At 33.4% G+C, this 14,983-nt stretch overlaps 1 protein-coding gene, 1 long non-coding RNA gene and 1 pseudogene across 2 annotated transcripts; 2 read left to right on the forward strand and 1 right to left on the reverse strand.

Moving 5' to 3' along the window:
- Positions 1 to 501: 501 nt before the first annotated feature.
- On the forward strand, positions 502 to 2,582 carry LOC133286155 (uncharacterized). The gene is made up of 3 exons (XR_009748092.1): positions 502 to 636; positions 1,556 to 1,643; positions 2,415 to 2,582. It is a non-coding gene; the product is annotated as an uncharacterized LOC133286155 (long non-coding RNA).
- A 3,967-nt stretch (positions 2,583 to 6,549) lies between these two features.
- On the forward strand, positions 6,550 to 8,563 carry LOC133286193 (transcription factor TGA3-like; annotated as a pseudogene).
- A 3,046-nt stretch (positions 8,564 to 11,609) lies between these two features.
- LOC133286194 (uncharacterized) lies at positions 11,610 to 13,993 on the reverse strand. The gene is made up of 5 exons (XM_061483581.1): positions 13,880 to 13,993; positions 13,698 to 13,799; positions 13,428 to 13,601; positions 12,282 to 12,413; positions 11,610 to 12,147 (listed from the first exon to the last, which is right to left on the reverse strand). Exons 1-5 carry the CDS (start codon positions 13,991 to 13,993, stop codon positions 12,019 to 12,021), a joined length of 651 nt encoding a protein of 216 aa, XP_061339565.1. The 3' UTR covers positions 11,610 to 12,018.
- Positions 13,994 to 14,983: the final 990 nt, after the last annotated feature.

A 14,983-nucleotide genomic window follows, 5' to 3' on the forward strand; every position in this document is an offset into this window, starting at 1 on the left:
ATTTTTCAACTCAAAACGACGTCGTTTTAGGAGCGAATGTAAATAACTTATCTACATTTATAATAACCCTCATTAGTAGTTATGGATTTAGTATTGAAGAATAATCAGAAGTAAAAGAAATAAAGTCACCTTTGGTGAAAAATGAGTTAAAATGACAGTTAAGAGGTAAAAATACGGGTAAATAAAGTTATCCAAAAAGTGAAAGTAAAAATAGAAATATGACTAGAAAAATATTCTAGTCCATTGGGTAAAGTTTGGTTATGAATGGATGTGTGTAGATAGATAAACCTTTACCCAGTTGGATTTAAGTTGACCTATATAAGTGAAATTTCAAAAAAAGTTACTATTCCTTCTTATTTTCTTCTCGCGGACGACCGTGAGGGAGGAAGAGAATGAGATTTTGAAATCCAATCTTCCAAGGCTCATAACTTGAGCTAGAAAACTCCAAATCACTCTGTTCCAAAGCCAAACTTATGAGATATTTCGAGAGGAATCCATTGGTACCAGTATTTCTGGGTGGGTTTCATTGTAGAGAGAGATCCTCCTCCTCCAAGATTTCGGATTTCATGGATAATGGGGATTTTGATGGAGCTTGAAGCCATGGGAGCTTGAAGTAAGCCTTCCCCTTCGTTCTAGGTAAGTTTATGTTGAGAAATCTTGGTTTTCTTTTAGTTTTGAGGAAGATTGAATTTAGGTTTTCATTTTAAAAATTTGGTTTGATTGAGCATGTTAGAGCTTGATTCAGGTTTAGCTCATGTTGAGAAAAGTGTTTGGATAAGAATTTTAACGGTGAAAATGTATTTGGAAAAATTAAAGATACCGTATTTTTGAATAGTGTCGTATACGTGAATAGTGACGTATACATGAATAGTACTGTAGAGATGAACAGTATCGTATAAATGAATTAATGAATCTTGGATTAGAGGTGTGCGATAAGCTTGAATTTGATGGACTAAAGCATTGGAATCATGAAGTTGGCATGATTTCCTTTATGTGTCTCTTAGCCATTTTCAAAGGAAGTATGTGCTATAAGTTACTGTTTTATAAAGCAAACATACTTTTATGCGTGGAATGATATTCTAAGGTGTATGGACCTTCGCTTTGGTGAAAAAAAGAAAAGAAAAGAAGGTAGCTCCTTGTATGGCCTTAAAATGAGTTTTGGCCATTTTCAAAGGAGGTATATGTTCGGAGATATTGTTTCGCAAAGTGAGAACACTTATATGCGTAAAATAATTTATATAGGTGGTTAAGCTTGGGTTTAGGCACTAGACAAAGAGAAATCTTATAGCTCCTTTGTAATGAGCATTCTGCTTTAAATTGGGAAAAATAGGCTTTTAGGTGTTAAGAAGAGTAATGAGTGTTCTAAAGGCCTTTTGGGACTATCCTAAGACTAAGTGAATATGTGGAATTTTGTGGGGATTTGTTAAACAAAGAACCACCCACTAATGACGTAATATGATTAAGTAAAAAGAAAATAAACAATAAAGTGTGTGTCTTGTAGATTTACATGGCATTATATCATTTTATTGAGTTTTGTGTTGAATTCCTTCTTTAGGTGTGCCTAGGGACTGTGAACGTTTGGATTCTCGTGGAGCAAGATAAGTAGCTTGTTCTTCAAGTAAGCAATTGTAAAGGTCCGAGAGGTAAGCTCTATGTTTAAGGAGTCTTTTCCTACTTGAGTGCTCCACCATAGTTAGTGGACTATGGTTGGACTGTATGACTGTATTGATATTCTGTATAGGTGCATTCATATAGAGTTATTTGATGATATGATATGATTTCTGTATTGATTTCTGGTACACTGATGTCTTCTTGGGGTTTTCCTGAGATTGACAATGTACACCTCTGAGATACTCTGGTTCCGCTTGGGGTCATCCCTTGGGAACACGTGCGTTGATTTCCGCTTGGGGTCATCCCTTGGGAATGACGGCGCACGCCTCTGATATGATTTCTGCATTGACGAATGGTACACTGATGTCTTCTTGGGGTCTCCCTGAGATTGATGATGTACACCTTTGATATGTCTGGTTCCGCTTTGGGGTCCTCCCTCGGGAACACGTGCGTTGATTTTCGCTTGGGGTCCTCCCTTGGGAATGACGGCGCACGCCTCTGATATGATATGGATATATGCTTTGTTCTGTTATGATGTAAAACGTGCGCTGATTTCCGCTTGGGGTCCTCCCTTGGGAATGACGACGCATACCTCTGATATGACTTGAATACATGTTTGTTCTGATTCGATATCTGTTATATTGAATACCTGTTTTGTTCTGTTCCGATATCTGTTATATATGCATTGTATACTCTGTATCTGACTTTCATGCAGGAGTGAGTCAGGGGTATGGAGAACTCTCTATAAACCTGGAGCTTATTGAGATTTGTAATCTCACCCCTCTTTGGGGACATATTTTCAGGTGCCCAGATTTTTCGTGAGACCTCACTAGACAGGGACGCGAACCGTGGTTGAGGCGTTGGGGACTGATCAGTTTTTGAGTAGCTGTAGGCTACTACCCCTTTTGGAGTGCATGTATATTATTTCGTATCTCCGCATTTGATGGATCATGATGTTGAATCCATTTACTTGGTATATGGCCTGTATATGTCTTGTACATGTTCTTCAGTTTGATGCATGTACATTTTTGTATTCAAGCATGTTGATATGACCATGTAGTATTCAGTTATGCTTATGTATTGGATTGCATGCTGTTAGATTAGTGGCACAAAGCCAAGTTCTGCATGCGCCCATGGATGGGTATTTGATTATATTTGCATGACTGATACTTCTGGATATAAACACTGTTGAAACTGTTTATCAGGAACTCTTGGGAGTGGGATTGGAAAATCCCTAGTTGTCCGATTTATAGAGGTTACTCTGTCCGATTTTCGGCTATGCTTAATAAGAAGTTAAAAAGAAAAAGAAAAAGTCAGCTCGTATTTCCGCAAGTTATGTCTTCCGCTGTTTCTGTTTATATCATATGCATGTTAATTGAACCGGCTCGAGACGGGGATGTTACAACATTCACTATAAAAAACATTAAAGCCTTCTTATAATACTAAAAAAGGTTTTGCTTCCTTAAAATAAGAGGTGTTATTTAGAAGAAGAAAAAATTATAATTATTAATTGAAAAAATTGTTTGTCATTTTAAATGACATAAAGTTATGTCATTTCAATAGAGAGATAGACACAAAATAAAAAAAATTATTTAAAATTTAAATTAAAAAAACCACTCACTTTCTCTCCTATGATTTTCATTCTTTGTGTCTATCTCTCTCTTAAAGTGACATAACTTGTGTCATTTAAAACGACAAACATCGAACCCTTATTAATTAAAAAAAAAGAGAGGGATAAATTATGATGAAATATATGTATATTTAGAAGGGGAATGATCCGTTTATAAAATTTTTTCACAAATTTTTATAAATTACACTATATACAACATAGTATAATTTATAAGAGTTTATAAACAAAAAAATTTATAAATATAACCATCTCTTGTTTACAATCATATTCTTAAAAAAATTGTACAAAACCTGTGTGTGAGACGGATCGGATGGCTGTAGGGCATTTAAGGGATCTTTAAGAAGGACCCCCGTACCATTTGTTTCCTAAAATCCTTTTCTTTATGGTATAAATCATGGTTGTGGAATAAATATCTTCACTTGTTCATGTTAGTCAAAGACCACTATCAACTAGGTACTTTCTTCTTTATTACTCTTTCCTTTTGATTTTTAATGCACTGCTGAGTTTTCTCTTTTATTGAAAATGTAACAGCCTTAGCAAATTGACATATCGATAGTGTTTTTTAAACCAAGTACGGAAAAAAAAAATATATATTATAGAATCCTAGTTTCAGTAGTTTTCTGTTGTCAATGCGGTTTTCATGACTTGTTTGCATGAAGAAAATAACGATATTAATAGTTAGTGAGTTTGTCAAATATTCATTCCATTTGAGGTCTATTGTGGACTAATCAATATTGGTGGTTGCAGATTCTATCAAGCCGGCGAGTTATAGATTGGCTTTCTTTTCTCTTGGGTTCGGTTTCACTTCTGCCTTATGATAGAAGTTCATTTATCAGATCAAGTTTTGCTTATAAGTGGCATAAAATATATGTATTCTTCCATTATTATTTAGAAAATTTTCATTTCATTTGGATGATCATATAGATAGCAGAGCATAAACTATGAGCAAACTTGTCAATGTTGCTATTTCTGATGTGGTGGCTTTATTCAATTTCCAGCAATAAAACAAGCTTCGAGTTTTTTAATCACTTACATTTTATATAGGGGAACACGTCTTAATTTCCCGCTTTTTTTCTCTTTTTCGTCGACATTATTTTGTTTAATTCTCCAATTTGAGATATGATTTTTTTTATTTACAAGACTTCTAGTATATGAGCACTTCATCAACTCAACTAGTCATTACGAAAAGGATGGGCATATATGAGCCATTCCATCAAGTTACTACTAAAAAAGTCCAATTTTTGGACGGAAAAATTCTGTCGAATTTTCCTTCGTGGGTAACTCATTTTTCGACGAAATTCAAGATTACGTCGAAATTTTTTGACGAAAATTATTTCTGTAAAAAAAATTTGACGGAATTTATTTTCGTCAAAAAATTTCGATGGAATTTATTTTCGTGGAAATTTTTTGACGGAAAATCATTGAAATTCCGTCGAAAATTGTTGTGATGGTTTTCGATGGAAAATGGATTCTGTTGAAATTTTTTGACGAAAAATCAATGAAATTTCGTCGAAAACTGATGTAAATTTTTTTGACAGAAAACAAATTCCGTCAAAAATTTGCAACAAAAAATCAATGGAATTCCGTCGAAAATTGTTGGGATGATTTTCGACGAAAAATAATTCCGTCGAAAATTTTTAACGAAAAATCAATAAATTTCTTTCGAAAACTGATGTAAATTATTTTGTCAAAAAACAAATTTCGTCGAAATTTTTTACAATTTTTTTTAAAAAATTCCCTCTACAAAATTAATACCAATTTTCTATAACGCACTTGATAAAAAAATATAATCAAATTAAATAACATACATTAAATAAACAAATGTTCATATCATGATATTAGGCTAAGTATTTAAAAAAGATTAATACAATTATAGAGTGGTGTAATTGTAACCTTAAAAAATTAATAAATAAAAATTAACAAATGAATGCACAATACAAAACTGAGTTCAGAATTTTTGGACATGTGTAACATGAATAAAAATTAGAACTGGTTTATTTGTGGTGTAGTCTTCCAATTGCTTATCCAAAGAATCCAAAATTAAATTCTGTATAAGCCTCCTTGGACATGTCTAGAAACTTGGTAGGTAAAATATTCCCATAGGCTACCGCAATGCATAGGTGTGGTTGCAAAACTTTAAAATTTGACAAGTATCCTGTATGAAGAAAATAGAATAGAAGAGATTTGATGTCAGTGAGTGAGAGCCTCTTTAAAACAAATAACTCCCTGAGAAAAAAGACACCAAATTACATATCATATATCAAGCCTGCAGCAATCAAAACATAAAAAACAAGAGACAAAAAAGGGGGGATTTTATTAGACTCACAATCCCCGAATCTATGCATAATCTCACCCCGAACAAATGAAGACATAGATTAGCAAGATAAAAACTTTAAGCATCCCATGAAACAAGGAAAGAAAATCAAGCCAAACCCAAATAAAAAATAATAATTATTCCCAAACAACTACATATAATTAATTCACACAACGGGAACACAAGCTGTCGCACACAAAGAAAGAGCATACATACAAACATATATATATATTGATGATGGATTCGGCTAGGAAAGGAAAATTATGCAGGCATGATTACTCTAATGATTAAGGCAAACGTGAGTATATATATATATATATATATATATATATATAAGGCAATCTATAAGGTTACGTAGTATATATATAAGGTTTAGAATTACACAGAGTATGACTGGTCATACTCTGTGTAAGTCACTAAAAGACTAAAAGGATACAACTTGTGTCCTTTTGAATGACACACACTAAATCCTATTATATATCACTTTCTTCTTGTGTTTTTAGATGCACTTGAAGAAATTGAACTATGGTTTCTGTCCTCAAAATGCATATATCTCTTGTTTCATGCAATGACTTTCTTTCCAGCATTTAGGGGTTATTCCTATTTCCTAATATGCCTCTACAGCTCATGTTCCTGTATGAAATATAGATTTTCCTTAGCAGACAACAGGTCTAAATGAATTTAATAGAAAGGCATTAGTCAGTCAATGAAATTTTTTATCTATTTTACTGCAAGTCAAGTTTGCTTAGCTAAACTTCTCAATCTCCGGTCCGGTGGAAGATGTTTATTGCTAGAAAACCGATCCATTTTGCCCCATTCATTTTTCTGTCATGGCCCTTGTTGAACTGCAAGTTACTTTCATGACATGACTAGTTTTAATTTTGTAAGAATTGTCAGATTTCATTAATTTTGTGATTACTTACTAATTTTTCTCACTGTATGAAGCATTGTGCTTATACCTTGTGGCATTTTTCTCCTGTTCTATGAAGCAGGGATGGCTGTGTTTGAAATTGAATATGGACAATGGGTTGAAGAATAGAATAGACAGAATGAAGAAATAAGAAATGCATTGCCAAAACATGCATCTGATATACAACTTCATCTACTTGTTGACAGTAGCTTGAACCACTACTCAAATCTTTTCAGGATGAAAGCAGATGTTGCAAAGGCTGATATTTTTTATTTAATCTCTGGTGCGTGGAAAGCATCAATAGAACGCCTTTCTCTTTGGATTGGAGGATCTCGCCCGTCACAGCTTCTAAATGTACATCCACATTCTATTATCTTGTTTTTCTGTTCATTGATTGTGCAAAACAGGAGTTCTTCTATATCATATTTCTTATTTCCTCGTGTTGGAATCTATTTAAATTTTGTTATTTATTAAATTCTTGATAATTCTTTAGTAATGGTTTCCTGAAGCTTTTAATATAATAGAGAAACTACTATCACTCATAATTGTGTGTGGCATATCTACATGTGGAAGTGTGAGGATTGAATTGGAGTCTCATTTTAAAATATATACATTTCAATCATACTAGTGATTCTTGGATGCATAACTATAGTTATACTGTATTTATAATATGATGCAATCTAGTTTCTATTGAGAACAAAATATATTTTCTATCTGATATTCTGAACTCTGGTACTACAATAATATTTTCTTCTTATGGATATATTACATGGGCTGGTTGCTGACAAGACAAGTACTATTTGTCAATTTTCATGACACACATTTTGCATGTTGTTAAAGGGTTTTATAAGAGTTATGTTATAGGAAAAATGATTGTGTTATGTTATAGAGATTCCTTTTGCGTACCGTAGTTTTTTTTTTCTTCAAAACATGCGGGTCCCACAAAATGTTGTGTGTGTAGAAAACTTTTTGTGGTCATGTTAAATGATGAATGCAAACCCTATTGTTAAAACATCATACCGTGGAAACCTCAATAACCTTGTACAAACTACTTGACCTTTCCTTACAGATCATAGTACCACAGCTTGAGCTTTTGACTGATGAACAAATTGTTAGCATTAATAGCCTCCGACTATTGTCTCAGCAAGCTGAAGATGCTCTTTCACTAGGATTGGATAAACTCCAGCAGAGTCTAGTCAACAACATAGCATCTGATCCATTAGTTGTATGAAACTACGAGTTTCTGATGGCTATTGTCGTGGACAAAAGTGAAGCACTAGAAAGTTTTGTAAACCAGGTAATGTAACATCAGATATTGGGCCTGTCTGGAGTTTTTTCTTATTCAGTCATAATATGAGAAACCTGTTGGATTCATTGGAGTCTACAGTCAATAAAAGTCTTTTGCAAATTGCAATAGAACTAGATATCTATCTATATACATTTTTAATTCTTCTCTAGTTAATAACCTCATTTGAGACACCAATTAATTCATATAAGAAAGGTCTAGTGATAATCAATAATCATATGTTAAAATACTGAAATTATGGTGTATAAGATGGATAGAGTAATATACTGAAAATTTCTGCAATTAATGCAGATAAGTTATCTGCATTTACTCTCAAAACGACGTCATTTTGGAAGTAAATGATTAGAAAATTATAATTATAAAGACTATAATAACCCTAAAATAAATTAAAATTACAAAAACACCATGATTTCCGCCCCAAAACGACGTTGTATTGGGCTTACTGCAGATAGCTTATCTGCATTAACTGCAAAAAAAGCTAACTCTAATAATATATACTAAATCATCAACTATGCTTATTATCCATATTATTAGACTTGTGATGCTACTAATTTGTTATTGCTAATGTGTGTAACAATGTTAAAACCAATAACTCAAGAGGCTTTCCCTTCTCCACAGGCAGATCACCTTAGGTAACAAACTCTGCTACACATGTCTCGCATTCTGACAACTGGACAAGCTGCACAAGGGTTGTTAGCTATGGGGGAATACTTTCACCGTCTTCGCACACTTAGTTCTTTATGGACTGCTCGTCCATGTGATCCTGATTCATCTGCTCCACACTCAAATTGAGACCTCTTTGAACATCAACTTCTATGTGGTTTACACAACAGTTGCTGATTTTCTTTTGGTTCAATATGTTCATAAATATGCTAGTTAATGCTGCCTAATGTCATGAAGCAAAGTTTATAAACCTTGTACCTTTCATATGAAACTGTGGAATTAATTCCCCTCTTTAGTGTCTCCTGAAAAATAAAAAAGAAGAGAAATTAAATTATTTTGTGATTGGGAAAAAAAATTGTCACGATAAAAATTAATATAGTCCAAAATGAATCAAAAATACCAAAAATAAAATAAAATTGCCCTAACCTCAAAACAAATTATTTTGGGGTCACCAGAAATAAATTATCTCATTTGAGGGGAGAAATAATAAAGGAATGGTTATATTGTCTATATGTTAAAATAATGAAAGTATGGTTATATTGTCTATCTATTTAATCTTCTTATCTTTACTACATTTTTATCACTGTTGATTTAAATATAATCAACGGTGATAAAATAATAATAAGAATAGGAAGATTATATAAGTAAACAATATAACCATCCCCAAATAATAACCCATATTAAATAATTAATTAAATATAAATAAAGAAAATAGACCAAAATATCTAATACTACTTGAGAAAAATAAAATTCATAAATATTTATATAAATGTCTTAATTATTTTTTTATTATTTTTGAAAGAAAATAAATCTACTTTACAGTTTTTTTTATTTTTTAATAAGGGTGATCACAACTTGAGTTAAGTAGTTTTGGAGTAAAATTACAAACCAAATCAATTAAATTTAATCAGTTTACATTGGGTTGAATGGAGTTGAGAGAATTTTTCTTTTTTCTTTTTTCTTTTTTTTATATAAGACTTAGAGAAATTTCTTTTAATAATCTACATGGCTCTGTTCTTTTAATAAATTACATTGAATTACATTCTGCTCTTCATGGCTCGATTCTGCGGGTTCGTGCAGGACCCAGTTCTGGTTTGATGTGAATCCAACTAAGCTGAACAAAATAGAACGCTGCAAGGCCCATCATAATTACAATGCAATTTTTATAAAAAAAAAGTATGTGGTAAAGGCCCACTAATTAAAATTGGAATTTCAAAATAGAAGGCGGACAACAAGGGTATTGAACCCGACGTGAATAGACGCGCTACCATTGCCCCACGCCCCCACGGATCCGCATATGTATATAGAAAGTAAAAAAAAATAGCTAAAAACAATGTACCAAAAAAAAAAAATAGCCGGCTCAAAGGGTGAAGCTCAGTTGGTAACTTGGCGCTGAGTTAGTGGGGTTGGATATGTGTTCGATTCCCGCTGAATGCATTCTTGGGGAGGGGGCTGAACCTTTAGCCATCACTGTTCCCCCGCACTCCGGATTAATCTCATAGCCGGCTCAAAGAGTCGAAGCTCGTGGGGATACCGGAGGGAGCCAACTCGTCTCAAAGAGATAATTAGGGTTGGGTAACTCCAAAAAAAAAAAAAAATAGCTAAAAACAAATAAATTCACCCTAGCTCAACTAATTCTTGAAACTAGATGATTTTTCCAGGAAAACCAATGACGACGGGAAATCCAAACGCCATGACTGGGTGATTGGTACGAGGTTTCTTTTAGGATGACTGAGAAAATTTATATGTGTTTCCTAGTTGACCATGTTTGGTATGAGGTTTTAAAAATTTTGCATAGCAATCTTAGTTTGTGTGTAGAATTGAAAAAAATTGTCATTTTAGAATATTACCCCATCAAACCAATAGGAAAAAAAAGCAATGGACACAAATATCCCTTCTCAAAAAACATGCCAAAAGAAAGCTGGAAAGAAAGTCTTATTTATATTTAGTCAAGGGTTAATTTGTTAATTTCATCCCTTTGTTACTTGTGATACGTGTACTTACATATTTGTGTAATTATTATTTGATTATAAATTGCACAAGAAGCATATAGTCATATGAGTAATAACGCATCTTGTCCCATATGCGATATCCCTTGGAAGATTGCTTCCATGTTTTCAGAGAATGTTTTCGGCCCGTCAAGTTTAGTAGACCTTAGTTAGTAGGAGTGAATATGAGAACTTCTTCAATGGAGACATGAAGAGTTGGTTAGAAACAACTCTCGTAAAGAGAATTGGAGGATGCAATTGGGAGTAGTTTGCTGGATGATATGAAAAAAATAAAATAATAATAATACAATGTTTAATGGTAGTAAAACTGCATCCTCATCTTTACCAAAAAAAAAAAAAAAACTGCATCCTCATCATGTTTTAAGAAATAAATAAATAAATAAATCATCATTTCTTCATACAAGGTAGTTTAGATTTAGTGCATTTAATAAAGCAAATAAAAAAAATTAACATAAAGGGAAAGTGATGCGTTGTAACAATATGTTGAGATAGGGACAATGTCACTAAACAACAATTTTTATATAAGTATTTATTCAGACTGATTCAGTCATTCAAGTTAAGCTAGCATGAGCTAGATTAGTTTGGAGCTTATGCAGCTATTTGTTAGTAAACATGGATTATGGATTTGGAGGGAAATTTGACTAATATACATTTTAAATATATTAAATCTAGCTATTTATTTTTAAGAAATAGTTTATGTATTAGAATATAAACATGGTTCGATATTTTCTAAAATTCATAAACAGTACACTAAAGTGATGTTGCACAACTTCCTTAACTTGCGCAACATAAATGCCAGTCTTAGAACCACATAATTTTCTTTCGCTCTTCTATACTCGTGAAAAAGTAACTTACTAGTTAAAACTACATACAGGTTTGCACATAAGCACTGGGTTTTGAACCGGTCAACAAGACCTCCTCACAGGATCCAGACCGGGCACTATATAATATGATCCCATTATCTTCAATTCAAATAATGAAAACGAGAATCAAATCCGCACAATTTTTTTGTTATATTTGATCAAATTTTCAAATCCATACAAAGTAAATAAACTTTTTTACTTTTAAAACAATATCCTTTATAAATCAAATAAATTAATTAAGTTAGTGATTGTGAACACACTCAACTTAATAAAAACTAAACAGTAAATAAAAAGCATCCCTACTCCAGTTTTTCTGCTCAATGAGAACCAATCAAACAACGTGCATATGTCACTTAAAGATCATCGCTAAGAATCACATATAGTTACCTCCTGTAAAGAGTGCTAAACGATTCATGTCAGCTCCATCCAAGTTTTCCCATCAGATATTAAGGATCTTAATATCTCCACCCAGACTATGTCAACAAAGAAACAGTAAGGTAAACTGAAATGACTTACGACAATATCCTTTTGCTTCAACTTTCGGACGATTTAAATACATTTAAGGAGCACCATTGCAATATATATATATATATATATATATATATATATATATAACTTACGATCTACAATAAAATTGTCATCCCTGAATTTTAGGATATTTAAATCTTTGGTGGCGTACTAATCAGCAATCCTTTGAAGCTTCACCTTTTCTTCATCCAAAGAGCTTCCTTTTCTTCAATAATTTAGTAGAATTTTGAAATCCATTTTGTTCACTAAATTGAGCAGCTGTGCGAGCCCTTAGTTCTTCCAAACTATCACCTTCTTTCGCGCGCTCTATCACCTGAAAATAATAAGGACCATTAATTTCAAATATTAACAGACCTTTCGAAACCACATAAAAACAAGAGGGAGGAAGGGCTGCAAAGGGGATTCACTAAATAGAATTTCTCAAATCCATAATTTAGTTTCACTTACCGGACGCCTGCCATACAGGTGGGTTTTTGAGAGTGCATCAAGAGCAGTTTGTGCCTCCTGCTGAGTAACATAATCTACGAAAGCAAAGCCTCTATGACTTCCAAACTTCTTTGGCAACCTTAAGCTTTTAATCTGCGCGGTTTTGAGCCATCAAACATGAGTGAAAAGCAAGCAGAGCATATTTGCACAAAGAGAACTAAACCTACATATTTTGGCTGAAATGGACCAATAGTTTCCTGACAGCTGAGGCATACAACTCCCCCCAAAACAAAACCAATCAAAAAGATTAAAAATAATAAAAAATGAAAGTAAAGTAAAATAAAAAATATATATAGGTACATCAATTATTAGAGGGCAAGAACTTAACATTTTAGAAAAGAAGAAACCACTAGAAATTTAGCTAAAATAAGTTAATAAATAAAGAATGAAATAGCTCAAGGTCATACAACTCATTTAAGATTATTTTAATTTTAGATATAATCCAAAGGGACAAAGATGGCAAGCCTAGAACAATGATAAAGTTGTTCTATTGTGATTGAAAGGTCACAAGTTTGAATTTAGGAAACAGTCATTTTTCAAATATAAAAGGTAAGAGTGTATACAACAAGAATTGCTATTCCCTACCCGCATTAGTCGAGGTTTAATGGAAAGTGGTAAGTGGTTTAATTTATATAATCCATCAGGTTCATTAATTTAATTTCAGTCTTAATTTTCAAATCTCATTTCGATAATGTAAGATGTAACCAAAATCATTTGGATTTCACATTCGAGGCAAGTGAACAAATCATTTGGAATTCCAGGCCCATCATTCTGGAGCCATTATTAATATAATTGCACTTTGCCATCTAAACATCAGTATGGAACTCAAAATCATTTGGATGTGTCGATATAGAGGTTCCTGATTGCAAACACCTTAAAAGTGGTTCAGCAACAACCATATGGCATAATATGCACTGCATTCATTCAACTCAACACTCAGATATAATTTCAAAACATTTCCATTGGATGGATCGACCACAGATTTAAGTTAGTATACTTCCCTTAGAATGTGTCACTAGTCACTACTTGTAATATATGCTTTCAGTTATAACTCGGACAGGACTTCCTTAGCGATTGGTGCAAACTATCATTTTTAATAGTAATCACCTGGCCAAACGGGCTAAACAACTGTCTCAGGTCCTTCTTAGTTGCCTCAAAAGCAACATTTCTTACAAGCAATTTTGTAGAACTCTTATCCTTCTCAACTGTCTTTCGTACTTGCCCGTCATTCTTGACATGACAAAGTTGTAAAGTAAGAGCATGCCCATCCAAAACAGTCCCCTAAACACAAATAAAAAAAATAAAATAAAAACAGAGCTAGAATTAAGATCTTAAAATGCATATAACATGCATAGTTTGATTCAAATGTGTGTATACCTGTAAATCTCTACAAACATTTGTAGCTGTCTCGGTGGAGTCAAACTCAAGAAATCCAAATCCCGTAGAAATTTTTTCCCCATTTTTCAAGTGCTTCTGCACCTATTTAGGACAGCAAAATAAAACTATAAAAAAACAGCAAAGTCATAAAGCGTAAGGTGTTAGCGCTGAAGCCCATTTACCTTGAAACTCAAAATTCTTCCTCCTTTCATGTGTTCAGTAAAATGCTTCCTCAGACTCTCATCTGTTGTCTTGAAACTCAGGTTCTTGACATATAGGGACCGAGGCTGAAGCATGATAGGTTAATCAACAATAGAAGAACAAGCATTATGAATTAGTTAGCAGCCACTAATCTCAAAATTAATATTGGCTTGTAAACAAAATAATCTGATAGAAAACTACTCTTCTAATTTTATTTTTATTTTTTTCTCCGATCACCTTGTCCTCGGAGTACGGCCCAAAGGCTACCCCCCTCATGGGAACAGCAGGTGCATTGAGCTTCGCCAACGGATGAAGGATGAGACTAATCCTCCCTTCGAGGAGAGAGGCACATTCTCTGGCCCCCAAAGATTCTCCAAGAATTTGCTTGAGACAAGGTTTGAACCCCAGACCCAAGCAAATCCTTGGAAGCTCAGTTGCCAACTGAGCTACCCTTGGGGGTTTCTAATTTTGTGTGTATATATATATATATATATATATATATATATATAGGGTAATCAATTCTCCTGTCACAGGATAATTGATCCCATTCCTACAGAGAGATCCAATTATAGGACCCCACCAGTTTTGCTTTTTTTTTTTTATAAAAGAAAAAAGTGTTGCAATTTTTTATTACCACTTATAAGGAGAATAGACTTCTTCCTGTAATAGGAAAAGCTATTCTCCCTATATGTATATATGTTAGAATATAGGAAATATTAGATATGATTAGATTTGAAAAGATTCCTTCTCACTTAAATATAGGAAATGTGTTGTGTATTAGCTTAATACACAACACATTATTTTATATTCAAGTTGGTACCAGAGCTCTTTTGTTCCGGAGACCCTTGCTTTCGCTTAAAACCTTATTTTCGCTTTAAAACCTAAGCCCACTGTTTAGGAGTCCTCTTTTCTTTGTCGTGCGTCCTTCTAGCAAGCCATCTAGGGCTGTAAGCCCCTTTTAAGTGATTTTCGAACGCATCAGCACCTCCGAACGCCACCGGAACAACCGTCCGTCACTGTTTCGGCCGCCAGAGAAGTTTTCCGGCGAGTTTTCAGCCCAGACCACCTGCGATCAGGACCCTCTC

This window comes from Gastrolobium bilobum, unplaced genomic scaffold (genome assembly GCF_033153095.1).
Source record: "Gastrolobium bilobum isolate Gb01-03AN ecotype WA unplaced genomic scaffold, APGP_CSIRO_Gbil_v1 utg26470, whole genome shotgun sequence".
Taxonomy (NCBI): Eukaryota; Viridiplantae; Streptophyta; class Magnoliopsida; order Fabales; family Fabaceae; genus Gastrolobium; species Gastrolobium bilobum.

Excerpts from the sequence above, each read along its gene's own strand:
- LOC133286194 (XM_061483581.1), bottom strand. The coding sequence starts at position 13,993 with ATGCTTCAGCCTCGGTCCCTATATGTCAAGAACCTGAGTTTCAAGACA. Across the intron at positions 13,602-13,697 it reads ATGTTTGTAGAGATTTACAG|GGGACTGTTTTGGATGGGCA; the intron begins GTATACACACAT and ends ATTTGTGTTTAG. Across the intron at positions 12,414-13,427 it reads TGTTTAGCCCGTTTGGCCAG|ATTAAAAGCTTAAGGTTGCC; the intron begins GTGATTACTATT and ends AAAACCGCGCAG.